This window comes from Crinia signifera, chromosome 2, assembly GCF_055691185.1.
Source record: "Crinia signifera chromosome 2, ASM5569118v1, whole genome shotgun sequence".
Taxonomy (NCBI): Eukaryota; Metazoa; Chordata; class Amphibia; order Anura; family Myobatrachidae; genus Crinia; species Crinia signifera.
In genome coordinates, this window is record NC_139218.1 from 309629138 (window position 1) to 309655911 (window position 26774).

At 44.6% G+C, this 26774-nt stretch overlaps 2 protein-coding genes across 4 annotated transcripts in view; one reads left to right on the forward strand and one right to left on the reverse strand.

The window, feature by feature from the left end:
• The window catches only part of ELF1 (E74 like ETS transcription factor 1), a 105171-nt gene extending 104495 nt beyond the window's left edge, over positions 1 to 676 (reverse strand). The window contains exon 1 of the mRNA XM_083168910.1: positions 524 to 676. The gene's annotated coding sequence lies outside the window, so the exon portion shown is untranslated. The remainder of the gene's footprint in view (positions 1 to 523) is intronic.
• WBP4 (WW domain binding protein 4) lies at positions 303 to 26409 on the forward strand. 3 transcript variants are annotated; one of them, XM_083168917.1, is made up of 11 exons: positions 303 to 678; positions 3741 to 3769; positions 4147 to 4219; positions 6292 to 6354; positions 8845 to 8971; positions 12371 to 12532; positions 16422 to 16477; positions 19472 to 19547; positions 19624 to 19841; positions 21552 to 21757; positions 26089 to 26409. In XM_083168917.1, coding segments are annotated over exons 2-11 (1191 nt in total). In that variant the 5' UTR covers positions 303 to 678; positions 3741 to 3767; the 3' UTR covers positions 26297 to 26409. The 3 variants fall into 3 exon arrangements, with proteins under 3 accessions (XP_083025043.1, XP_083025044.1, XP_083025042.1); XM_083168918.1 differs by lacking the exon at positions 303 to 678 and adding an exon at positions 687 to 816 and having other exon boundaries at positions 21585 to 21757; XM_083168916.1 differs by lacking the exon at positions 303 to 678 and adding an exon at positions 689 to 816.
• Positions 26410 to 26774: the final 365 nt, after the last annotated feature.

A 26774-nucleotide genomic window follows, 5' to 3' on the forward strand; every position in this document is an offset into this window, starting at 1 on the left:
CATGGTTGGAAGCCCATGTGGGATAGAAGGGGGAGCTGCTGCTAGACTAGCTGCCCCTTGGTTCTTGTGTGCCCCACCTTAACATTAGGAAAAGAGCAGTGGTGTGGTGGGTGTCATGTCACTTGCAGCACTGGAGGGAGCAAGGGCGCCCTGTACACTGGCAGGGGTATTCCCACACTGAACTCCGGCCGTCTGGGTGAAAACTAGGAATCCTGACACTAGACCATATGGGAGCCCTGCCCTCGCCTGACGTCACCCGTGACCGTTACCCATCCCTGACAGCACCGGCTCCCCCGTCACATGACCCCCTCCTAGCCGGGGCACACGGAGCACAGGAGGGACCGGACGGTGGGGGAGCACAGTGTGTGTCACGGGGCTGAGTGCCCGTATGTGTGGCGGCACGTTGCCACCTGCGAACAGGACAGACTGGGACACTGGGACACAGAGACACCACCACAACAACAACACCACCACCACCACAACTACTACTACTGTACTAGTGTCTGCAACGCTAGGCACTCACCTGGCGCCGGCGCCCGGGCCGCCCTCCTTGCTTGGCGTCCCCGGCTGCTGCTGCTACGGCGGGCGTGGGGCACTGACTGGACGGGTCGCTGTATCTCTGAACTTGTTTGCAAAGCTCTCATGCCAAGTTTGTTTTCCCCGCCCACAAGAGACGAGGTAGGAGGAGCCTATGCAACACGAACGCGGCTTGAGCCTTCCCGGCCACCTTAGCGGCATCTGTTTGTGGGTGCGGTGTGCCGGCTTCCGTAGTGTACTACGCTTTATTGGGACATGTCGGTGTGATAGGAGTTGAGGGTGAGTGCTGGGGGCCAGCATGGTCGTTGTAGTAGTTGGAGAGGCGTGGGGCTGGACGAGGCATACTGGCTCATGTTGTGCCATACCACTGGTTATTATATGGCTCTACGGACCAGCAGCAGCTGTGGAACTACACATCCCAGTATGCACTAATAGCTGAACTGTGGCAGGCCGGGCATGCTGGGATTGTTAGTTCCACAGCATGGGAGGAGTGCCGGAGGTTACCTCCCTCTGCCGTATGTTTACCAGCTATACCGGAGTGTGACTTTCCTGGCATTACCCATCCTTTTCTGTTCTCCACCTCCCTCCTATAATCCTGTTACAGATCTAACTGGCAGTAATTAGTTTCCGGTAGGGCGGGGCAACAATAGCTAAGATCGGTTGTTGTGCCTGTGACATTTAGAATTTTGGATATATTCTAGAAACACTATTTACTAGCTGGTAAAAAATGACAGAACAACAAACCGTAAGCACACGGTAATTACAGCCCCTTTTCTAAGGCGATCTTACTAGATTGCTTAGAAACTAAGCATGGATTGCTCTGTGCGTATGGGCAACGGATATGTGCTGTCTTGCGCGTTGCTGTCACTTGACTAGATTTATACCACATATAAAGGCCCATACACACTGGGCGACTTTGTGCTGAAAGTCGCTAAAAACAGCAGGTTTGAGCGGCTTTCAGCTCAAAGCCGCCCAGTGTGTATGGTCCGGCGGTGATCGCCGGGAAAGCCGTTCATCTGCTGGTTATACCAGCAGATGAGCAGCTTTCAGGACGGCTTTGCATAGCGCTCCTCTATGCAATGCCATCCCCCCCTCCGTTGGTGCCGGGCAGGGGGTAAGCCGCTCAGTGTGTATGCACTGAGCGGCTTTCAGCAATGATTATCATCATCACTGTCCATACACGCTGGGCATAGTCGCCCAGTGTGTATGGACCTTAACTCTAGTCATCGTCCGTGTTCTCTCTGAGGCCAGCAGACAGATTGCTCAGCATACGTGTCCTACAACCTTTTCATACCCCTACTATCCACATCGGCGTGGAGTTGATTTTATATAGTGTGGTGAGTGCAGTGAGCGTACGCAGAATACATGTAAAGTAATCCGTGTTCCCTTGTGGGGGTCGCCACGCTTTGGGCTCGCTGCTCTTGCCACACTACATAAAATCAACTCCACGCCGACGTGGATAGTAGGGGTATGAAAAGGTCGGAGGACACGTTCCACCGCCCTGCGCGGGGCTCGCTGCCCTCGCCATGCTTCGGGGTGGGGGTGTGCCTAAAACCTCATTGTATGTCATACAATGATATAATTGTATAGCTAATGTAATGGCACAATACACCCTATATATGCGGGAGGTGCGATGCGATCCCCCGGGGCTATGAGAGCAGTGAATAAATGACATAGGAAAATTGGATCGCATCGCACAGCTGTTACAATGGCTCATGCGATGCGATTTTCCTACAGTGCCGTACGTAAGAAACTTGGGCACCGTGATACTACACAAGTACCCAAAGCTTCAGTCTCAACACACTTGAGTTCCCCCACCTATAGGTGATGAACAGTGTTAGCCTATTATTACATAGGTTGGTGTTTTAATTGATTTAGCGCAAAAACCAGCAGTGATCTAGTTGCCTGGTCCCTGGCATCTCCCTTTCCAGTGCATGAGTTAAGGCCCCCATGCACTAGTCCGACTTCACTGAATTCAAGTCAGACCTGATATACCTTGAACTTCCCTAGGAGTCCTTCATTCAATTTGGCACTTGATTATTTAATGATGGCATTAAATAATAGCACTGAAGCATCTGGGGAGGTCAAGGGAAATCGGATGCAGTGTATGGGACGATTTGGCCACCTTTCCCCCCATTTCTCGGGGTGATTCCTTGGAATCGGGTGATATCGGCCAAAAGCGCTAAAGTGTATAGCCAGCACTTTAAGCAAAGATTTATCTGTCCAATCTGTCTGGTGAGTAAACAAATCTTTGTTAACGTTTGAAAGATTGGACAGATAACTATAGGTGTGTACCCAGCTTTAGTGGTGGGGGGGATGTGTCCTCTTTATTTTTAACTGCACACTAACCCATTAAATGCAGATATGACCATCCCACATCTATAAAAATTTTCATCCCCAGTTTGAAGTAACCATACCAAGCCTTTGGTGCCTCTCTGACCTTCTGCAACAGTAACACACTCCTCCTGGTGAATAGGGATTACAGTAGAGTAGTTTAGTGTTGAGTAGTAAATGGGTAAAGCGAGGCAGAGGTCAAATGACAAACATGGCATCCTAAAAAGGAGAATTCCGAAAGGGGCTCCATGAGGTTCCTAACCCCCTTCCTTCCCGCTAGTGCCTAACAAATAATCCCAGCACCCCCTCCATCTAAACCTAACTGCCTTGCAGCCTAACCCCCCTTGCAACTGCCTAATCCTCCCTCTCTCTGCAGTCTAAACCCCCCCCCCCCCCAAGCCTAACCCTAAGATCTCCAACAGGTACCTAAACCTGACCAATAGCTCCCCTGCGCCTGGCATCAGACTGGCATGAAATGGGTTAGCTGCCCAGCTGTCACATCCCAATGTAGGAAATGATTCCAGTTGCCATCTCTAGTGAAAAACACACAGGGTCAATCCTATGCCACAGCATTTTTAACACATGCTTAGTCAGAATCACCCCCCATCCTCGCACCTTGTGTACACTCCTTAAGAAATGTACTTGCACTGCTGCAGATATGCCAAGAACATGCTATATTCTCTTGAGTTAGTGGGTGCCCCATCACACACTCCAGAATAGACTGGATCATACTGTTTGTAATTCTGATTGCTGTCTACACTTGTAACATTTTCAATCAGAATATGTCCTGCTCCTGCTTGCATTCTGGGGTTTCTTTCTTATTTGTGTATTTCCTAACAGCCTTTCTATATATATTTTTTTCTTTCTAGGACAAGATTATATGTTAGGAAGCTGTCATGTAAGTTAATGGTTTTCTTTCACAATTTACATTTTTAAGTTATCCAAGAGATTTGCATTGTGCTGTCATTCTATATTATTAGTGCACACTAGAGCCTTGTCAAAATCTTACCATTGAGATACTCGGGCTTCTGTTTATCCATGTTGCTTCTTATGGACAGGAACTACATAACAAAATGGATTTAAGGAGAAATGTCTACATTGGCTAACTATTCAGAAATGGTACTACTTCATTTATTGAGGTGGCGTCAAATAAATAAAATAAAAAGACAGATCTGAGAAAATACACATGAATTTCTTATGCCTTTGTGATTTGCATTTGTATTTTACATGATAAAGCTTTTGTAAGGACTGATAATCTCACTCTGATTTTTGCAGGGCTGACTACTGGAAATCCCAACCGAAGAAGTTCTGTATTTACTGCAAGTGTTGGATTGCAGATAATAAGCCAGTATGTTAACATTGTGTTACAGTATAGTGCTATTATTGTAATTGTACTTCTAATATGTTACAGTTCAGTTAACATAATTGCTCTGGCATAGAACTCAAATTACCTGCTAACTCTACCCAAATATGTGCCTCTCATTTATACTCCTTTCATGTCCCTCTCCGGATTACAGGACATCTTTTCTGTAGAATTCTCTGCCTTGTACAACAAGTTTTTTCCCAAGATTTCAAGAATTCCTTTAAAAATTGAACCTCTGTAGGCAGACCTATCTAATTTCCAAACAACCTTAACCTCCATGTCTACTGTCCTTTATTACCATCCCTCTGCACAGGTGAAGTCACTAGGCCTTATTTTTCTATTCTCATGGGGTGAGTTAATGCAGGGTCCTTGGTGCCCGGGAGGATGTCATATGTCAGGGCAGCCATCCAGCAACTCCTCTATGGTTGGCTTCCCTTACTGTGCTCATCGCAGCAACTCCTTCTCTTCATCTGCAGGGAAGTACTGAATCAGGAATTGTTTCCTCTTTCCTCTTCTCTGTCTGTTTTTGTAGCTCCACATCCACTTTAGCATTGTGCACTGCAGTTGTCCTTTCTCATTCTGTAAAGTCTGGTGAATGCAGTCACAAACCTGCAAGAGTGCCAAGCTGCTGTATGCCCAGATTCTGGCAGCTTTCCTATAAATGGCATTGGGGTAGTGGAACAGCGTTTGCCTTTGGGGGCTCCTGATGAGATAGCAAAGCCAGTCATGAGCCTTCTCTCAGCCTTTTGCAGAGCTTTCACACCTGCTAGGTAGGGTGCTCCTCAGATGGGTGCCTTGGGGAGTGGTACTTCCCACCTGGGAGCCCATTGGAGACTTTTACAGCATTTTACAAGTGGATTTTACTCCATGTCTGGTTAATGTCCATATAACGTGTCTTATTAATTTATTTACTAATATGGGAGTTGTATTGAAGATGGGATATCTGCCATAGCAACCAATCAGAATCTGCTTATTATTATTATAATTTTATTTATAAGGCGCCACAAGTGTTTCGCAGCGCCGTACAAAGGAACAATACAGGGAGACAAAACTTGGCATAACATTGAATAAATAACAAAAATACAGTACAAATAAAGAGCACCACAGTTCAATACACATTACAGCTTAAATGTAAGTAGTGAGGACCCAATCAACATACAACTAGAGGCTTGAGGCCAATGATCTAGATGCGTATGAAGATGGTCACTGAGTGTTGGAGTAAAGGAGAGCTGTATTCGGTACCTTCTAGAAGATAATAGATATGATCTGATTGGTTGCCCATAACAACATCCCATCTTCAATAGAACGCCCATCTTCGCAAACAAACCCCTTAGAATTTTACAGCATTTCTATATCTCGGAAGAATCCTATTCCTAGGTTTAAAACTGACGGATAGCTCATGCTTGGGAAGGCAATAAATATTCAGTGCATTGAGGATTTTCAGGTTACCGATTTGTAGTTTACAATGAAGAAGAAAATTGACATGAGCGGGTTAGTACTTTATCACTGCATGCTTTGATGCATCTCCACATGCATCGATTTTTGGCAATTTTCTATTCGATTTCACTTATAGAAGCAAAATAAAATCCACATTGAATGGTTTTTAGGACACTTTGGATCGGCATCCGATTCGATGCACGCTCCAGTTTTCTCAAAATCGAACAGAAAAATCTACTGTGCAGACAAGGAAATATCGAATTCGATCCAGTAAATCGAATGTGTACAATGTACCATGAATGTAAATGTAAATTGATATCTAATGCAAGTACAGTATAGTATAGTAGTGCCATGTTATGTATAGTGAAGTAGTAGTAGTGCCATGTTATGTATAGTGTGGTAGTACTGTCAGAATCCGTAAATCGAATGTGTACATTGTACCATGAATGTAAATGTAAATTGATATCTAATGCAAAAGTACAGTATAGTGTAGTAGTGCCATGTTATGTATAGTGTAGTAGTGCCATGTTATGTATAGTGTAGTAGTACTGTCAAAATCAGTAAATTGTTTGAAATCAAGCTTTGCTATTTCTTACTAACACAATATCTTATTTTTCTAGAGTATTGAATTCCATGAGAGGGGGAAAAACCACAAAGAGAATGTCACCAAAAAAATCAGTGAGGTAAACTGCCTGAACTTACAATGTGTACTTTAGTCACATTTTGTCTCCTAGTAGTAGACTATCACACAATGTAACAGACAGAGTTGATTTGATTGTACTAGAAAATTACCTGTGTCATTTTCTCTTTATTTAAGAATCCATACATTTTTGTCCAGCGTGTCCGATAATTGCTGTTTCTTTTGGTTTGACACAGAGGGTTCGCTAGGGAAGTGTGGGACGCACTTTTATCACCTTCTGAGGGGTGACTACAAAATGGCTTCTCCTCAGTGACCAGAGCTGGGTGCTGCAGTGTGATATTACATGCAGAACTAGACTCCTGCCACAGCCATGGAGATGGCACTGCAGCCATGTAAATATCCTGGGTAGCCCGGCATCTCCGTAAATACAGGGCAGGCCTCCTGAACTGTTTAATGCTGTGAGGCACAGCCCCCTTTTCTTTGTGCAAGAGGGAGCTAGTTGACGGAATCTGGTGTCACTGACCCCAGGGACATCCCTGCTTTGACAGACCTTTTTATCTGAAGATGTGTGTGGATGTGTGCCCATCATGATGGTGGGTACACACTTATACAGTAGTCCATGGCCTGATCACCCAACATTGGCTGAATGGACTGTCTGTTTAATAGGTGGGTATGTAGGAGCTTTTAGCCAATAAACAGCCTACAATGCTGCTGCAACAGTGGCAGTTGGGAGGTTGCACTGTATGGGGGTATTCAATGTTAGGGTCACGGCAGTCGAGCTTGCTCGACCGCCGTGACCCAGTCCTGTTCTCAGTCAGCTTGACCGAGAACATGCAGGCGGGATTCAATGTCCCGCCTGCCGGGGAGCGAAAAGGGGGCGTGGCCGGGAAGAGGCAAGCTGCAGCCGGCAGCTCGTCACTTCCAGGCTGTTCTCAGCAGAACGAGCCCAACAGCTAGTGATGTCGGGCTCGTTCTGCCGAGATACCCTGCTCAATGCTGTCGGGGAAGACAGCATTGAATGGGGCCCGGCGGGCATCTCCCCGACGGGAGGTGCTCACCGGAGATTGAATATCCCCCTATGTGTTTAATATTAAAGCCCGTACACACTGAGTAGTTTCTAGCACACTATGTGCAGGGCCTGCAGGCGACTCAAGCTGGGAACACAGCACTCTGCTGATCTGGAACGTTATCCCAATTAGCTGAATGATCAAAAAGGTGTTTGCTCGTCAGTTGTAGATCTATGTTTATTTTCATGTTCCTACCAATATAATTTTAGGTACTCTTTACCTAGAAGGGCACCAGCGATTGAAATCGCGGTGATCGGGGGTAAAAATCGCGGGCATCGCGGGTAAATCGGGATGGCCGCGATGCCCGCGATGACCGCGATCACCGCGATTTTCCCATAGGGAACAATGTTAAAACGGCAGATTGACCGCGATTTTACTGTTAAATGCCTCAATGGACCCGATTTGGGGCCAAATAGGCCAAATTAACCCTTAAATGTCCCCCCACATTTTTAACGCCACCCCACGATCCACGCCAACCCGAAGCGTGGCGAGGGGCGGCGGTACGCGTCCTCTGACCTTTTCATGCCCTACTATCCACTAGGGCGTGGTGTGAGAATATAATAGTGTGGCGAGCGCAGCGAGCCACTGAGCCCGAAGCGTGGCGAGCGGACGCGGATACCTTCACAGGTAGACGCGTCCCCTCGCGGGCTTCACAGGTGTCCGCGTCGCCACGGACACCTGTGAAGCCCGCGAGGGGACGCGCATAACTGTGAAGGTATCCGCGTCCCCTCGCGGGGCTCGCTGCGCTCGCCACGCTTCGGGCTCGGTGGCTCGCTGCGCTCGCCACACTATTATATTCTCACACCACGCCCTAGTGGATAGTAGGGCATGAAAAGGTCGGAGGACGCGTACCGCCGCCGCTCGCCACGCTTCGGGTTGGCGTGGATCGTGGGGTGGCGTTAAAAATTTGGGGGCACATTTAAGGGTTAATGGGCTCTGTGGCCCATTTAACATTGATTCCTATGGCCAAATCGGGTGGATTGAGCCATTTAACAGTAAAATCGGGTCCATCGCGCCTTTTAACATTGATTCCTATGGGAAATCGTGAGCATCGCGTCGCGGGCATCGCGGGTACATTTATGGCCGGCCGCGACGCGACCGACACGATTTCCATGTTTAACATTGGTTTCAATGGGAAATCGCGGGCATCGCGTCGGTCGCGGCCATACATAAATGTACCCGCGATGCCCGCGACGGGCGCCCTTCTAGGTAAAGAGTACCTAATTTTATGTGGAGAGAGGTACTATTAGACAGTAACTGATTTATAAAGAAAAAATATTTAGTCCATGGACTATTATTCTGTAATAATTCATATTTTAATCAGTAGCTTCTTACAAGGCATGAGGTTTACATATCACTGAGAGGGAGCATCATGCTAGGATGCACTGTTTGTCCACAAATATCACTGTGATAGCACATTATTGGCAGCGTACTACATATGTGTACAAATCTCTCCTTTTTTATAGATCAAGCAGAAAAGTATGGCCAAGGCAAAAGAAGAGGAAAAGAAGTCAAGGGACTTTGCGGCAATGGAAGAAGCGGCACTAAAGGCCTATGAGGAAGATCTGAAGAGACTGGAAGGCACAAAGCCAGGTACCGTGAATGATTCCATTTATCTAACGTGGCTTTAGACCAGGCATGTCCAACGTTGGCCCTCCAGATGTTGTGAAACTACACATCCCAGCATGCTTTGCAATAGTTTTAGCATTCTCTAATAGAAAAACTGTGGCAAAGCATGCTGGGATGTGTAGTTTCACAACATCTGGAGGGCCAACGTTGGACATGCCTGCTTTAGACCTTTGACATGTACACTTAGGAGGAGCAAAATAAGCTGCTGTGCTATGGAATGTAAAATTGGAAAATGTCACTTATGTGAATGTTCTGCTTTGAGTTACGCTCCTGGCAGACACAGTATCGATTAATTTGCCAGATAGGATAATAGTACAAAAGCTTCAGTTCTTCCTGTCACAAATGTGAGAGTGGAAATAACCTAAAATCTCAGGGGCAGTGGAGACATATGACAGACTGATTCTTATGTAAACTGAGAGGCAAGTATTTCTATCCGTTTTGGGAAAGCCATAAATTCAGAAAATTTTAGGATAAAATATTATTATCTATAACTTCCAATGGGGCAGATGGAGAAACTGAAAACTTCACCTTATCGCAGTGGTTCCCAAACTGTGTGCCGTGGCTCCCTGGGGTGCCTCTGGACACTTGCGGGGGTGTCACGGGTTGGTGGTCCAGGACCAATTCAACTTATTCATGATCAATTATTTATGGACAAAACCAGTGCTGGTGGCTGCCAATCATAAAATGTGTACAATCAGAAGCAAATCCTGCCCTTTAACACATAACTGAACCTAAGAAGCACATATAAACACAATCTACTGAAATTTATATATATGTTTCTTTGGCCTAGGGGTACCGTGGGAAAACTCTGACACTCTAGGCTGCCATGATTCTAAAAAGATTGGGAACCCCTGCCTTATCGGCTGCCTCTGCCCAGCATCTTTCTTGCAAATGTAAAAAAAGGGGGGGGGGACTGTGCTTTGAGGAAAGATTATCACACAACTTATAGTAAAAAATATATAAACATTTATTCACGTATAAAAATAATTGGACTCCTCCACAGGGAAGGAGAGTGGGGGAAGGTGGCGCTGTGACTTGTGTTGAATCACTAGCAGCTGCTGATTTGTGTCGGGTTTGTCAGGCCCGAACTGTACACCGGAAAAATATGTGGTGGTAAGGTGCGCGTGCTAACAGCAGCTGGTTTAGGGCTTGTCAGTCCCAGGAAAAGTGTATATATATATATGGAAAAAAGAAAGCGTAACCAGCGCTGGCTTGTTTCTCAAATTATTCGGAGAATGACGGTTTCTGGATATTAAAATAATTTATTAAAAATTAAACCGATATAATTAAATACATACATATAAAAATTATATACGGGCTGGACACATGGGGAATATATTTAAAAGGTTTTGAAATGATACCCTTTAGACACTTTTAGACTCCTATATCCAGGATAATAGTGACTGGAGGGAAGGTCTCTAGTATAAGCAGCAATATATTACCAGGTGGCCGGTTCCAGATGCATATTGAGATGGTAAATAAAAGTTCTGGTAGCTTGTCCGGTATACCTGGGAGAGTAGTATCGGTCGCTGCAGGTCCAATCTTTGAACTTGTGAAAGATGACCAGATAGAGATTGTTAGTCCCAATTCCAGTAGGTGATTAGATGTCAATTTGTAATCCTCAGGAGTCTTGGTGGTGTCAGGGTAATGGGCTTCTGAAAGGCTCTACGCGTTTCCCTGGGAAAGGTCTCCTAGCTTCCTCAGGAGCAAGTACCTGGGGTCAGGACCGTATAAAGTGCAAATGCAAACAAATGAGTTTGGGTTACCGTCCACCTGTAGACAGAAGGCTGGGGTGTGTAGTTTCTCTCCCTGGGACTCAAGGCCCGAGTTGAAGTTTTGGGCCGAGTCACCGTCCAGAGTAGGGGAGACACCCAGAGCTGGTACTCCCAAGGATGGTGCTGGGGTCCTTCAAGATGGTAAACAATGTCCACGGTTAGGTAAGGTCCAAATAGAGGTCCAAGGTTGGTCTGGAACAGTCCAAATAAAAGTGGGGGTAGGCAACACCTGCCGCGTTTCGCCGCTGTGTAAGTGCAAAAAATACTTCCATTTTCATACAGAATTAACAAATTAATACTCTTTTCTCATTTATTCACGTATAACTAACACATAAATCAATAAAATGTATTACTCCTAAGCTTTGAATATAGATTTGAAATGAGGGAAATGACACCCCTATTAACCTCTTGAAACAGGATCCTCATACATGAAACAGGATTTTCATACAGAATTAACAAATTAATAATATAAATAATAATCTTACTAGAAAAACATAGAGGTTAAAAGGCATACATGAAGATAGATTATTGATGTATACTTAAATTGCATTTTGTTCTTGATCACGTGACTTCCGTGTTTATATCACGTAATCTCTATGGACAGATTGATGAAGTAATATTACCTCTTGTATAGATGTTAATATTCGGAAGTCATTCGTGTGTTCCATTGCTGAGTTCAGGGCTGGCCGGAGTGCTCCTCCCATCACTTAACCTGGAACTTGTAGTACACTGAGAGATTAGAAATGAATAAGCAATGGCTGCATGTTTGGGGCGGAGACAGGATGACGTGTCTGAACGATACCGTCAGCGTTGTCATTTGTTGTGTATGCACTATATCGTTTGCCCTGGAGTTCGGTCGAAAACCCTGCCGATATTACCCATGGAGCATATCGTCTAGTGTGTGTCCATTTTAGGGGGGTATTCAATGTCAGGGGCACGGCTGTCGAGCTAGCGCGACAGCCATGCCCCTGTCCCGTTCTCGGTGAGCTCGCCTGGAGCTCGGCAGTCGGGATTCAATGTCCCGGCCGGCGAGAAGGGGGCGTGGCCGCGAGTTGCGGCCGGGAAGTGACGAGCTGCAGCCGGCAGCTCGTCACTTCCCGGCAGAACGAGCCCGACAGCTAGAGATGTCGGGCTCGTTCTGACAGGAAACCCTGTTCAATGCTGTCGGGGAAGACAGCATTGAATAGGGCCCGTCGAGCATCTCCCCCACGGGAGATGCTCGACGGCGATTGAATCTCCCCCTTAGACATGACTCGCTTGTAAATTTATGTATTAAAAGCCATTGTGAATTTTAGGGACAGCATGGTGGCACAGTGATTAGTGGCCATTAAGGACCAATCTGAATGAAGTTTGTATGTTCTTTCCATATTTGAGTGGGTTTCTTGCAGGTACTAAGATTTCCTCCTACAATCCAAAAACATACTGGTAGTTTTAATTGGATTCTGATTATCCCTAGAGTGCATGTGATAGGTAATACAGATTGGAAACTATAGTGGGGCAGGGAATGACTGTTTTGTGTAAATTGCTGCAGAATGTGTGTGCACTGTATAAAGAACTGTTACTGAAATAATTTGTACATTTTCTGTAGTTCCTGCACCTCTGGTTGGTCCCACCATTGAAGAGAGAAGAGCCCGTGATGAGAAGAAAAGGAGTGAAATCGAAGCCCTAGAAAAACATCACGCTGAAAAGCAGTGGACAAAGGGAACGTCTCCAGAAGGATACCCATATTACTACAATTTATTAACAGGAGGTACCATATATCTCATCTTATCATATATCTAATTTTCCTAGGCATCCATCATCTATATTTTAATACCGAAATTATATAGGACTGACTAATATGCTGGCGTGTATAAGTGGAAAAAAATGTTTTTTCTAGACTTACATTTTTTTGTTTTTTATAGTAGTCCATTTTAGGACACTGGAATCATGGGTATTGGGCAATGTTCCCTCTAATTTTACGAAGGCTGTGTGCGGCAAAAGATTTTGGCTGTGCAACTTTGGAAGGAAATTTTCATTTTTGTGCGTCACTTCTATATATAACTGGAAAATGACGTTCAGCATTTGTGTTAACTTTACTTCAAAATTATATTAAACATTTAAACATTCAAAACACAGCACACAATGTAGTTAATGGGTGAAACACACATTAATTGAGTCCACAACTGCAAAAAGGGACCACTGCTGCTTTGTGCGCTCAGTTGTAATGTCTGTGCGCACGCTCGTCGAGTTGTGTGCGCGCGCACGTGCGCACAGCTTAGAGGGAACACTGGTATTGGGGTACGCTCTGTCATAGACTTCCTCTTTATTGACTGACTGCGTTAGACAGGTTTTTGTCTAGCACAGCCCCAGTACAAGGGAAAATTAAAATGGCATAGGACCGAATTCATATTTGTATGGAAAGTCAATGTTTGACTGCATATGTGTCTTGTAATGTTGCTCGCAGTCCCCTGTCAGCAGCATGATTGACATACTGTGGCATTTTGGGGGTGGAGTGGTGGCAACATTCTTCAGGTGTCCTGATCCGATGGCCAGCCTGCTTCATCTTAGGCAGGCTGACCAAAGCCTAGAGTCGCGATGGAGAACCAAGGCTGCGTCCTCTACATTAGCAAAAAATTGAGTATTTGTTTATTATTATTATTTTATTTATTACAATCCTGCCCCAGCAATAAATCAGGGTGGAGGGGCTTTTACCCTGCCACTGTGGAGAATAAGGGTGCCTATGCAAGGGCAAGTCTTCTGGACATGATGGTTTCTCTACTACTTGAATTTTAAGAGTGACACGCACAGTCCTCACTAAGGGCCTGATTCAGACCAGTTAGCAAGGCTGCAATTTTTGCAGATGGGAAAATTTATGCTGCACTGCAGATGGGGCAGATGTAACATGTGCAGAGAGAGTTCAATTTCAGTGAGTTATTTTGTTTCTGTGCAGGGAAATATTGGCTTCTTTATTCTTGCACTGAAACTTAGATTCCGGTTTGAACACACCTCACCCAAATCATGATTTTGCTTTATTTTCGTAATCTTTTTTAGTCTGAGGAGATATTTTAGTTAACATCGAGTGATTTTAGTCCTGACCTTGGTTGAAGCTTTTTGCCATGGCAGAGTCGTTCGGGTCAACACTACTACTATGCACATATATATGGTGTACAGTCATCCGCATCACAGGTCTAGCAAAGGGAGTCTGCCCAGACTGCAGTTTAGAAAGACCTTTTAGAGCATGTTTAAAATGTCAATTAAGTCACCCCCGATAAGAAGCTCTGGTACGGTTTCTTTTAATCTGACACCATGAAAGGAGACCACAAATGAAACGCATGGGCGTCTCAATAAGTATTGCTGTAGTGTACGGAACCCTGCCAACAGGATTAGGGGTTCGATAGTGAAAGCGTCTCCTGCACAAAGGGGGGGTGCAGCCGCAAGTGCGTCTCATGCACAATAAAGGAGGCATTTACCTGTGCTCCATGTTACATACAGGCAAATGCCTCCATTTCAAACCACCACTATCCACGCCAGCCCGAAGAGTTGGTAGGTGCAGCGAGCCACCAAGCCCGAAGTGTGGCGAGTGCACGCAGATTACTTCACATGTATTCTGAGGCCCCTAGCGGGACTCACTTCGCTCTCCATGCTTCGGACTGGTGGCTCGCCACACTTTTTATAAATTGAACTCCACACCGACGTGGATAGTGGGGGTATGAAAAGGTCGGGAGGACACAACACATCCCCTCAGGGGGCTTGCTGCCCTCGCCACGCTTCCGGCTGGCGTGGATAGTGGGGGTGTTTCAGGATCATATTCACACCTGTCATGTCAGGCAGGTTAAAATGGTCAATGGTCCCCACACAATGTAATAAGCGCACATTGACTATGCTAACTGCATAATGCTGACTGACTACGCTAATGTAAGCTCCGGCTGGCCGTGAATGGGCGGGAACACAACGCTGATACTACCAGAGACGCCTGACTGACTACTTGTGTAGTTTTACAGCGGAAGCTTAAGCTATACTGTTAACGTAGCCCTACGGCTGCGGGAACAGTACGCTGATTCTGACAGGGACACTACGCTAACTACGTAACTGCTGCCGTGAAACTACACAAGTACCATCATTTTATTTATATAGCGCACTTACTCCATTAGGACTCATTGCGCTTAACATATAGAACGAATGTAATACCGTACAGGAACAATGAAGTACAGAGAAGCTTTTTGAAGGATTTTTGCATGGGGGCCTTTTGAATTTGGCGTGGAAGTGAGTTTCATAAAGTCTGAGCTGCATTGCTAAAAGCTGAATTACGGGATAAAACCTTTATCTACAGATCACAGTAATCAGGTGGAACATTATATAATCAGATACTGACATATGACAGGCACTCAACTTACTTGAGATTTCTGTCACGCTTTCACTCAAAGGTTTCTTTCTCAGTGATGAAACAGCCAGAAGTACACAAATATAGACTCTTTATTCCGCACACTCCAGGACATAAAGGTCGGCAAACAGATGGTGATGGTGATGACAATAAGAGGGAAGGGAGAATGCAGCGAGTAGGTGAAATAGGTGAGGACGGCTCCAAGCTCCAAGCTGGTCGGCGCGGCGTGCTGCAGACACGATGAGCCCGGCGTTCACTTGTAAGTGCTTGTGAGCGCTGGCGTCCGTCCCCCGGAGCTCCCGCTGGTACGTCTATCTTCTCCTTTAACCCTCGGCGGCAGGTGGATCAACGCGTTTCGGATAATGACACTTATCCTTTTTCAAGATAACCTGCTCTGTTCCTGTTCAGGGTATTTAAGCTGTCTTGGGAAAGGACTGAAACACACTCCAACAGAACAGAGGGTGAACAGTTCCATCATGACAGAGAAATTAAATTTATCCTTCTTGCTATCTGCATAAATGGGGAAAAAAAGCATTTATACAAGTAACGCTGAACAGGTGAACCTATCATCACGTGACCCGGCGGGACAGCTTAAATACCCTGAACAGGAACAGAGCAGGTTATCTTGAAAAAGGATAAGTGCCCTTTATGTCCTGGAGTGTGCGGAATAAAGAGTCTATCTTTGTGTACTTCTGGCTGTTTCATCACTGAGAAAGAAACCTTTGAGTGAAAGCGTGACAGAAATCTCAAGTAAGTTGAGTGCCTGTCATATGTCAGTATCTGCTATCTGCTATCTGAGGGGAGCGCTAACTCCACACAGGGAGAGTGGTAAAAGAAACCTTTTTGTGTATGCGAGATTAGAATTTTAATGTGAGTCCACTGCCAGTAAGACCACAGACCCATACAGAGGGTGGAAATTTCACTAAACCTTCCCTGATAGAGTTTATTTTCCATCAGGCACCAAGCGCTGGTTACCTTTATCTATGTCTATTAATCTGTATTATTGAAGTGTGGCGATTCTTCTTCCAAAGGGATACCAGCTGCTATCGTCTGGCGCAAGGATTAGGACTATTCCATTTTTCCATTATATAATCAGAAGCTGCTTCAGGTGCCTTGGGTGATGTAGGGCTTTGAAACTCAGTAAGTTAAACTTGAAGAAGAGTCACCATATAGGCAGCCAGAGAAGGGAGTAGAGAATGGGAGTTATGTGGCTAGAACTGAGCTGATTGGTTAACAGCCTGGCAGCATTTAAATAATAAAAAGTTTTCTCTTTCAGAATCTAGTTGGGAGAAGCCAAAGGGATTCCTGGAGACCACAGACCAGACTAAAGAGGTAATGTACAGTAGATTGGCAGACAGCAATTCTGATTTAAACACCTTTTACAGTAAACCATGCAGGGTTGCCCAACTCTAGCCCTCAACAAACCCTAACAGTACATGGTTTTATATTCCATGGAGGAGCGTGGGTGTATGTAGTACTGATAGAAATTTTAAAAGATTCACGGCTAATGTTATGTTACTTGGAAATCTGAGGAGATCTAGAGAACATGTACCTCCTACAGCTCCCTTGGGATTAGGGTTGAGGAAAACTGATTTAATGAATGCTAGAAATCTTATTATAGGCAATTCCAAAGTAACGGATGTAACTCTTGGATACAATATTTGTGGGAAACCTCTACATTGCAACAAATTTAAAATGCACACAAAGAAGCAAATTTTACCACCATTGTATCTACTGCTGGTGAATAAAAATATGAACAATCCTCACCATTGTCTGCTATAAATCAATAAGTTGTTTAAATGTAACGTATAGGACATGGTAATTTCTGCAATAAACTACATGTCTGATTTCTCTGAAACTACAACAAATATTTATTCCATGCTTTTGAACAATAAAGCATACACCACACAGGTTGTTTTAGTAAAATTTTCAGGAACGTTTTCTTATTACCTTGACAATATTTCAAGGAATGTGTGCGTAACGGATGTAACTAGAAAATAGTCAAGAATGTAACCATCAAATACATTAATCAGGAAATGAAAAAAGGTCCCTTGCATTAACTGGTACAGGGTCATTAACCGTTCTAACAATGTTTGCAGACGGGTACTATATCTCATCATCTTGTTTTGGCCATAACCACCAACTTCTGTCTGGATGCATCACCCAAAAACAGAACTCTCCATTCTCATTTACAGTACATCAGTGACCGTCCCACAAAAAAAGTGGACATGGGTCATGAAAAAAAAAATTGGGGCTATTCAAAATATGAATTTCCCAGTCCATCAGTCATAGGGGGTTATGCAATCGTCCGCCACTATTTCCGACAGGAGAATTAGCGGAGGGGCCCTATTCAATGCTGTCTTTACTGACAGTATTGAAAAGGGTTCATGGCAGAATGAACCCGACTTTAAAAGCTGTCGGGGCATGTTCTGCCGATATCGGCCATGGATTGTCGTGATTCCGAGCGTAGATCGACATTACGGCCATTTTTGCGGCCACGCCTCCTTTCGCTGATCGACAGGCGGGACGTTGAATCCCGCCTGCCGATTTGCTGTTGAGCAAACAGAAAACAGGCCTGGATCACGGCTGTCAGGCGGGATCTAGAGCCGTGATCCTCAATTGCATACCCCCCAAAGTCTATAGTTCTAGTCTATAGTAATTTAAAAAAATCTGTTGGTAACAGTGTGTCACATGACATGCTGCCATTTTTGTCTTATTTCAGTAATGGTTATCAGACAGACACTGATTGTGACCACTGATTATCTATTGTGGTTTTCTGAAAACAAGGGTAAGAAACTTGGATTATTGTAGTATATAACACAAGTTGAGGACATGTACTGTCAGAAATTATATGTTGATAATCAGTATTTAATGTGTTGGCATCGATAAATGATTAAGGTGTGTCTGTAATCTGCCAGGGAGCAGTCTAGGTTTGGTAAATGGGAACCGCGCTCAATTTAATAGAAGGTAAAGGGTATGTGTTGTGAAATAGATATTAAAGGAGCTGCTGTAGTATAAGGGTAATCCTGACCCTGGGGTATATGCAGTTTCTTTGAATGAATACTTAGCGCTCAACTCGTATGTTGGTGTGGTGTGTCAAGAAAGAAAGGGAGAATATACTGATATACTGTAGGTGAAAATAAAGAGATTTATTAACTGGAAATAGAGATTGTTTGAAGCCCTGGATGTTATCAACAGGAATAGGCCAGCAAGGTATCACTGTAATTGGACCCCTCTAAAAGGAGCTTTAGGGTGTCTTTTAGGGACCCTTATTACCATAGGTCCCTCACCTGGGACCTATGTTCACAATAGGTGACCACAGCGGTCTTAATTGGGCAGGAAAGGGGGGGGGGTGTGTTTGCACACTGGGGATGATGATACAGTCTGTGGATGTTATCCTTGGGGTTAATGCTCAATAAGTTCTGTAGAAGCCGAAGGTAAAATTAGGGTAAAAAGTCAGTGAGCGATAGTTAATGCAGTGGAAATGGTAAGTGGGTAATGTGCAGGATGCGGCGTCCCGCTAGCAGCTGCTTACCCATTCAGTACTTGTCCTCTGTGATCTGACTGGCAGCAAGAAGCTGCCACCGTAGCTCGTATTCTCCTGCTTGGAGACACAGCCTGGCTCCACAGGACACTTCGCCTGCTGACTTCCGGGTTGCCGTTCTCGCAAGAGTTTGGCACCCCGGGATCAACAGTAGTGCAACAGTAGTCACCTCCCGGCTGGGAGGAGGCTCTAATACATGCAGTGTCAACCTTGATGTGCTTGTAGATAGTATAGTGGGACCCAACGCGTTTCAGCTGGTAGGCCTTTCTCTAGGGATGCAGAGGAGTGCTCTGTGAGGAATTTTGTAGGTAATGCAGTAGGCATGTCCTTCTGTTCACAATGCTGATTGGAACGTGGACGATCTATTGATTGGTGATTGAATTTGTCCATCAGCTTAGCAAGAAGGGGGGGGAGGGGGTGGACCAGGTGCTGATTACCATGGAAACTGAGTATCATTGTTGCAAATCTCTGTAGCAATTATTGAATAGAGATCGTTGTTAATTAGGGGCTAAAGTCGGTTATAGTAGTTGGACGGTGTGATCATGTTGTATGCAAGGCAGATATAAGCTGTATAGATTGAAGTAGGAGAGAACAAACAGAATGATGAGAGAAGGGAACAAGATATATCAGTCACGTTTAGATGGATGCATATGGAAAAAAAAATGATATACAAAATATGACTATTCGAGAACATCAACAGCGCATATGAACTAAAATAATAATAATGAATGTACGTTATGTGAACTGCCATGCATAGTTGTGATGTCATTGTGTCCTCTCAGCAAGGAACCAGCTCTGTGTGGGCGGAAAGTGTCTCTGAAGAGGGTTACACATACTACTACAATTCTGAAACCGGAGGTAAGAGCAACTTGCCCATATCATGGCTTATCTATTGCCTCAGATTCAGTCCTTAACAAGGTTTTCTTCTGAACAGAATCCAGATGGGAGAAACCAGAGGACTTTGTTTCCAGCTTGCCCCCTAGTGATGAGAGAAAAGATTCTGTAGATACAGAAGATAATTCTGTAGATGGCGATAAAGAGATGGTGACCACGGAGTCAAACAAAGAGGCCGCACCTGAAGAGGCTGAGCCAGTAGATGGCGCAACACCATCACCTCCTGTTACACAAAAGCCAACTAAAATCCAATTTAAGGTAAGACCACTGCAAAAAAAGTACCAACATGAATTTTACACCGTACCCGACCCAAATCCCATTATGTAATTATTCTAAACTGCCTATATTGTAAAATGTTATCAGGCAATTCAGTTGTTGTTTTAGTTTGCCAAAATGAATGGATGCCCATTGGAACAATTACATTTCAGACGTGCCCAGAAGCATCGGGTTTAGCAGCGCAAAAGTGGTTACACCCGACTACATTTCCATGCAAAACACGAAAAGTGCAGTTTGGGTGCAAACAGTTTGTCAAATTGGGCAATTTTACTATGTTTAATTTCTCCATTTACTGAGCGATTCGGTATCTAGGAAGTTATGCAGCGTTGGGGGCCTGGTTCGTTTTAGGAGATCATTTGGCAACAGGTGCTGTAGGCCGGAGCTAGGATGCTAGATGCTTTTTTAAGAGCAGTTCTCAAAACTTGGAAGAAAGCAATATTCTATTTAGGGACACAATTCTCTCTATCTATTTTTTATCGCTCAGAAAAATATCCATTGTAGACATTGTAACATAAGTATGTATCCAGAGAGGTCAACCAGTATAGTGTAAATTGATAGTTACTTACTATTATAACACCAATGAAGGCTTTGTCCAGCTTCCAGGCAGACTACAGTAAGATGAATTAGGGCCTCGGTTCAGAAGCGGGCTGAACGATTTATCCCAGTTAAATCTCGGGTTTTCCACTCGGTTTAGTTCTTTGTTTGGCACTAATGGCACCAATTTGACTAACTCTGTGCGATAAATCGAAGGATTGTATGGATGTCGAATGGGTCACCCGACGTGATGTGCCAGTCGAATGTTGCGTCGATAGATATTATGTCCTGCACATAATATCTATCGACTTGTATAGCTCGGCGGCAGGTTCGGGGTAGGCAGGAGCATGGGCGGCTGTGTAGCGCAGGGTCAGCGGCGGCGGCGGCAGAATTTTAAATAACAACTGAAAACCCTGATTGGCTGAGAGAGAGCTCTCTCGGCCAATCAGAGAGCCGCCCAGTGTTTTCAATTGTCTTTTCAAATTCTGCCGCCGCCGGTGACCACTGACATCCGCCAGCCCTCCTGCGCATCGCTGACCTACACGGACACCTGCCGTTAGCCCTCTTCCAGCACAAGATGGGGCATTGCAGATGGCATGTGACATTGGGTGCAGGAAAAAAGCTTTGGGCATCATAAGATTCAATCGGATGCGATGGGACATCGGATTGCAATGTCCCATCACATCCGATCGCTCTAGTGTATGGGCAACATAAGGCTTATAACTTCCACAGAACTGTTATGAAGAGCAGGTACAGGGATTTATCTACTCCCTGATCATTTTTCACCTCAGATACCTTCTAACTGGCCTCCTATGTTCCCATCTCACACCCATCCTATGCGTTCTTAACCCAGAAGCTAGTCTTATTTACCTCTCCCGCCCTCTGCATCTGTCACTTCACTCTACCATAATCTGCACTGGCTCCCCTTCCCCTACAGAATCCTCTTCAAACTACTCAGTGTTAGTTGCCCACTTTTACTGGTATCTGACTAGAACAAAACGTTCTCTATGCCATTTTATAGGGACTGTTGATATGCATCAGATCAACACAAATATAGCAAAAACAATATTTTTGTAGCCATGCATATTTTATTTGCGCCCACTTTGTATCTGATTTGCTTAGTGTAATTGATGAATTGATGTAGTTGTATGTTTTCAGGTGTTGAAAGATAAAGCTGCTGTCCTGTTGCAGAGTAACAAGGAGACAAAATCAGATCTTGGCCATTTATCGGATTCTGAAAAAGAAAAAGAAGTAGTAGTAACAAAAGCTAAACCGCCCTCCCCACAGCCTGCCCCTCAGAAGAAGAGAACAAAGTCAAATCCATATGGAGCATGGGAGGAAATCAAAGATGAGGAAGATCCTTAGTAAGTACCAATGCTCCACTGTTTGCCTCCCTTCCCAATGCCATGTTCTATATACCCCATATAACCCTACTGTCTGGTGATGGAATAGTAATGTATCCACAGTATTTATTCCTTTTAGTAAACTGACCAAGAAGCCTATTGCATTGCTGCAGCAGGTGTAAGAGCACAGTAGTGGGCTGCTGTACGTGGTGTCACGTACAATGTATGTGCGCACACTCTACAGCTGTCCCTAAAACTACAATCGCTAAAACAGATGAGTTATTTAGTAGTGAAGGATTTTGCCGTGTCCTCACATGATCACACATTTAACCCTTTGACTGCCAACGGTGTTGTGAACAATCTTCAAAATATCCGCTGAAAATGCTAACATCGCTCACAGCGATATTAAGTTAAACTTCAATGGGCAGTATTCAATGAGAAAAATTTGCCGTTTTTATGGAGAGTTTGTGCTATTTTTGCGTTGGAAGGAGCATTTTGCTCTCCAAAAGTGAACCACCCTATTCAATGTGATATTTTCGCCGTATTTTTAAGTGATTTTCGCCGTGTCTCTCCGTGTAGCAATTCTCCATCTTTTCATGGAGAACTGGAATGTGAACTTTTAAACTAAAAGGTTTTTGTTTTGTTTTTTTCAAAAAATCAGGATTTTTTTTCTGTGAAGGGGCATGTTATTTTTATTCATGTGCTTATAGCACATGAATATATATTTAATATAAAAAAATATATATTTAAAAAAAAGAGCAGCCAGCAGGGGGCCAGGGCTCTCGAGCCGCTCATTAGATATTCATATATTCACTGCACCCGATCATTACATATGCACGATCGGATGCAGTGAATACTGGGTCCCCCGCTGGCTATAGGGGGGGCAGCTTGTGCTGCCTGGGTCCCGGGGAGCCCTCCTCCCCTCCGCATATGTTCTGGGGCAGCCAGGGAGACTTTAATCTCCCTGGCTGCCACTGTCCCCCGGCTCCCTGCCAGCTCCCTGCCGCGGACGCTCGTCCGATGCAGGGGTTAAGACTCGCTGCGAGTGGCGGCGAGTCTTAACCACATTGAATAGTGGGAGCAGGAGTGGCAGCGAGCCCTCCGGAACAGGGCGAGTGCATGGCGAGAGAAAAAATCTCTCGCCATGCACAGAGAATTTTTCTCATTGAATACTGCCTTGACTTGGCTGCGTTTGTATTACTTTATTCTAATAAGGGACAGACGCTGTGAGCGGCGCTGCCATTTTTAACGTATATTTTGAGGATCTCTCACCGCAACGTTGGCACTTCAAAGGGTTAATAAAAAAGGTTTGCTTGCCAATTTTCACACCTATTTTGACAAATGCCCTTGGCATTCAAAGGGTTAAGTATGTGTGAGTGGGCCCTCAGTGATTTTCTATTAATTTAAAAAAAAATTGCTCATCGAGAACATTCTCTGTTCTGATATGAGTAGGAACATAAGGTGCCAGATCACCATAGCCATAGATATTACGTGTGAGGCAGTGTGTTATTGTGGGCGGGGTTCAGAAGCGAGGCTAGGAGGAAGCCCTAGACTGGTAATTGGATAGAAGAAAGTGATGTATTACATCATTAAGATAGATTTTCTTTTTAATAATTCATGATTCTGAAACCAGATCCTACCTGGTAATAAAATAAAATACTGCTTATTGTATGCTCTATTGATGCTGGCAGTACATTATCTCCCAGAGGGAAACAACTAGTACATGCAGTTGTGCCATTAGAACATGTGACCTCTGAGAGCAGAGCAGGACGCCCATTGATATACTGCATAACAAAGGCCGCAGTGTGTTGCTACATCAGAAAATGGCTCATTTCTGTGCTGTAACTATTTAATGACTTATTTTGCACAACATTTGTACTAAACTGCATCTGAAAGCATTGGCACCGTTTCTTAAGTTTCCAAATGCTCTTTCTAGTGTTTGCCAGTCTAAAGGAATAAGAATTATCGGTACTTATGTATTATCTGGGCGCCCAATTTTTCATTGCATTGCAATGCATCGCATGCAATATAGTGGCATACAATGCAATGCAAATGCGATTTTTCATTGTAAAGACCCAATTTCATTCCCCCACTATCCAACTACGCATGGAGTTGATTTTATATAGTTTTGCGAGCGCAGCGAGCCACCGTGCCCGAAGCGTGGCGAGCGGACGCAGAATACATGTAAAGTTATCCACGTCCCCTCGCGGGGCTCGCCACGCTTCGGGCTCGGTGGCTCGCTGCGCTCGCCATACTATATAAAATCGACTCCATGCGTAGTTGGATAGTGGGGGTATGAAATCACCCATGGTTGACTATACAATTAAAAATCAGGTCTTTACTATAAAAAATCGCATTGCATTGCATTGCATGCCTTAAGTAGTGGCATGCAATGAAAAAAATCGGGAGCCCAGATAATACATAAGTACCGAATTATCTTTACAAATATCATTTGAAGCTTTCCGGGATGCCTTCTGCTTATTTTGATATATAATGTAACTAGTATTTTTCTGTGTGACTGAATCTGTATCCTAACATGCAGAAGCTGTGTCTTTTTTTTTCCAGGGGAAATTCTATTGTGCTTCATATACAGATGAAGGGGGGTATTCAATCCCCACTACTATTTCCGACGGGTGAAATAGCGGTGGGCGCCTATTCAATGCTGTTTTGGCCGACAGCATTGAAGATTGTCAATAACGTCCGTGAATTGTCGTGATCACACCCGAATCTCGACAATCCACTGCCGGGATTGAATACCCCTTTAGTCACAAAAAGATATTCAAGTGTTGCATATTAAATAACTGTGAGCCGTCTCCTGGTGCGTCGTAGTCACTTAGGGCCTTATTCTAGTTCACTCTTTCTGACAAAATCCTTCTTAGATGGACAAAACCATGTGCACTGCAGGGGGGCAGATGTGCAGAGAGAATTAGATTTGGGTGAGTAATTTTGTTTCTCTGCAGGGTAAATACTGGCTGCTTTATTTTTACACTGCAATATAGATCTCACTTTGAAGTAAAACACCACCCAAATCTAATTATCTCTGCACAAGTTACATCTGCCCCACCTGCAGTGCACATGGTTTTGTCCATCTAAGAAGGATTTTGTCAGAAAGAGTGAACTAGAATAAGGCCCTTAGTCAGGGAGACTCTAGCAGAGTTGCACAGGACCTGTCTGCTCACTCATGACTGGCACCTCATGCATAGCATATAGGCCCTTATTCTGATCGGTGCGGCCGGATCCGAATATGCGGCCAGCACCGTGCGTCCTAAACCCCGCCTTCCATACGGATCGCCAACTCCGTCCGCGGTAAGAAGCTGTCCGAACGGACCGCACGTGTATTTCTCATGAATACACCCCCTCCATCTCAGGGAACCTCCCCCATCATTCGATGGTCGCAGAACATCGAATGCAGGGCCGAGTGCTCCACCAGCTCCCGCAACCTCAGACCACATGGGCATTTCTCCGTGCAAAAGCAGGGATCTGGGCGGGCAGCTGACACCTGGCAATGTCATATGTCCGCCCCCTACACGTGCGTCACGGCCGCATTACCATACGTACGCCCAGCGTTTTCATGGGAACGCCTATGAAACGCGGGGTGTAAACATATGGTAATGTGCCCAAACAGCCCTTCACACCCCTCTCCACCACCTGTTCGTAGTGTACACATTTCATGCGGAATGTTGCCGTGCGTCCGGCTTGCACATGCGCAGAGACGCCTCTGCACATGCGCAGACACAAAACATTGGCGGCACGAACGCACGCGGATATTACCGCACCAACCAGAATAAGGGCCATAGAGGCTAGATGTACTGTAGCAAGATAAATAGCTCATACACCTAGTCATGTCACTAGGTTAACGTATGGTGGATTTTAAAAAGTCACTGTGTTTTTGTATTTCCAAATTAATTTAATTATTAACATGAAATTCGTTTCATGGAACTAAAATCTACGCTCTTATTTCCTTGGCATATATTTGTAGTTCTCTTCATACTTCTCTTCACATGTCACTCACAGCTCTCCTATACTTAAACACTCAGTGACCATCCTTGTCTGCATACTCATCTCCATCATTGGCATCAAGCCTCTAGTTGTATGATGATTGAGTCCTCACTACTTACATTTAAGCTGTAATGTGTATTGATCTGTGGCGCTCTTTATTTGTACTGTATTTTTGTTATTTATTCAATGTTATGCCAAGCTTTGTCTCCCTGTATTGTTCCTTTGTACGGCGCTGCGAAACACTTGTGGCACCTTATAAATAAAATTATAATAATAATATATAACATTGCCAGCATGATTTGTGTGTTTTAGTAACTGCATGTTTTTACAATGTAATCCATTTCTCCATGTAGCGAGAATGTGGATCTAGAGCTTCCAAGCGTGGACTATGATGACCCAGCTTTCCTGGTACCTGATCTCCCACAGGAACCGAAAGTGAAGTTCAAGGAGAAGACCATCACTACTCTTGGGGACACAGTGGTTGGGGATTCGTTTTTCAAGAAAAGGAAGGTTGATAATGGAAGATCCCGAAACATACGTCAGAGAATAAATGATCATTAAAGACTTGAATTCATTGAAAAGTGACATTTTAAAGTGGACGTCTGAGAACAAATCGATTTGATTTGTGTGTGTTTGTGTGCTCGCTTGTTGTAAATAAATGTTTTCTAATTTTATTAACCTTTTATTTTTACTTTATAGGTATTCACATGAGATGCTTTTCACATGTTGCCTTATATGCTGCCCTCAAGCCCATGACATCATGATGTCACACCTAAGGGGGGGGGGGGGGGGGGGCGGTTACTGCCTCTAGGAAGTACAGCTCTGCCTGGAGGCTCGGAAGGACGACACTCCAGTCAGCTTCAATGCTCTATGCCTGGGGTAGCCAACCCTAGTCCTCGAGAGCTACCAACAGTGCATGTTTTGCAGGTCTCCGCACAGAATCACAAGTGAGCTAATTAGCTCCATCTGTGTATCTTTTAAAATGTGTCAGTGATTGAGTGCAGCTGTGCAGCAGCTAGGTTGTCTGGAAAATGTGAAC

Coding starts and splice junctions, on each gene's coding strand:
- WBP4 (XM_083168917.1), top strand. Junction 6,355..8,844: donor TCACCAAAAAAATCAGTGAG/GTAAACTGCCTG, acceptor CCTTTTTTATAG/ATCAAGCAGAAAAGTATGGC. Junction 16,478..19,471: donor CCACAGACCAGACTAAAGAG/GTAATGTACAGT, acceptor GTGTCCTCTCAG/CAAGGAACCAGCTCTGTGTG.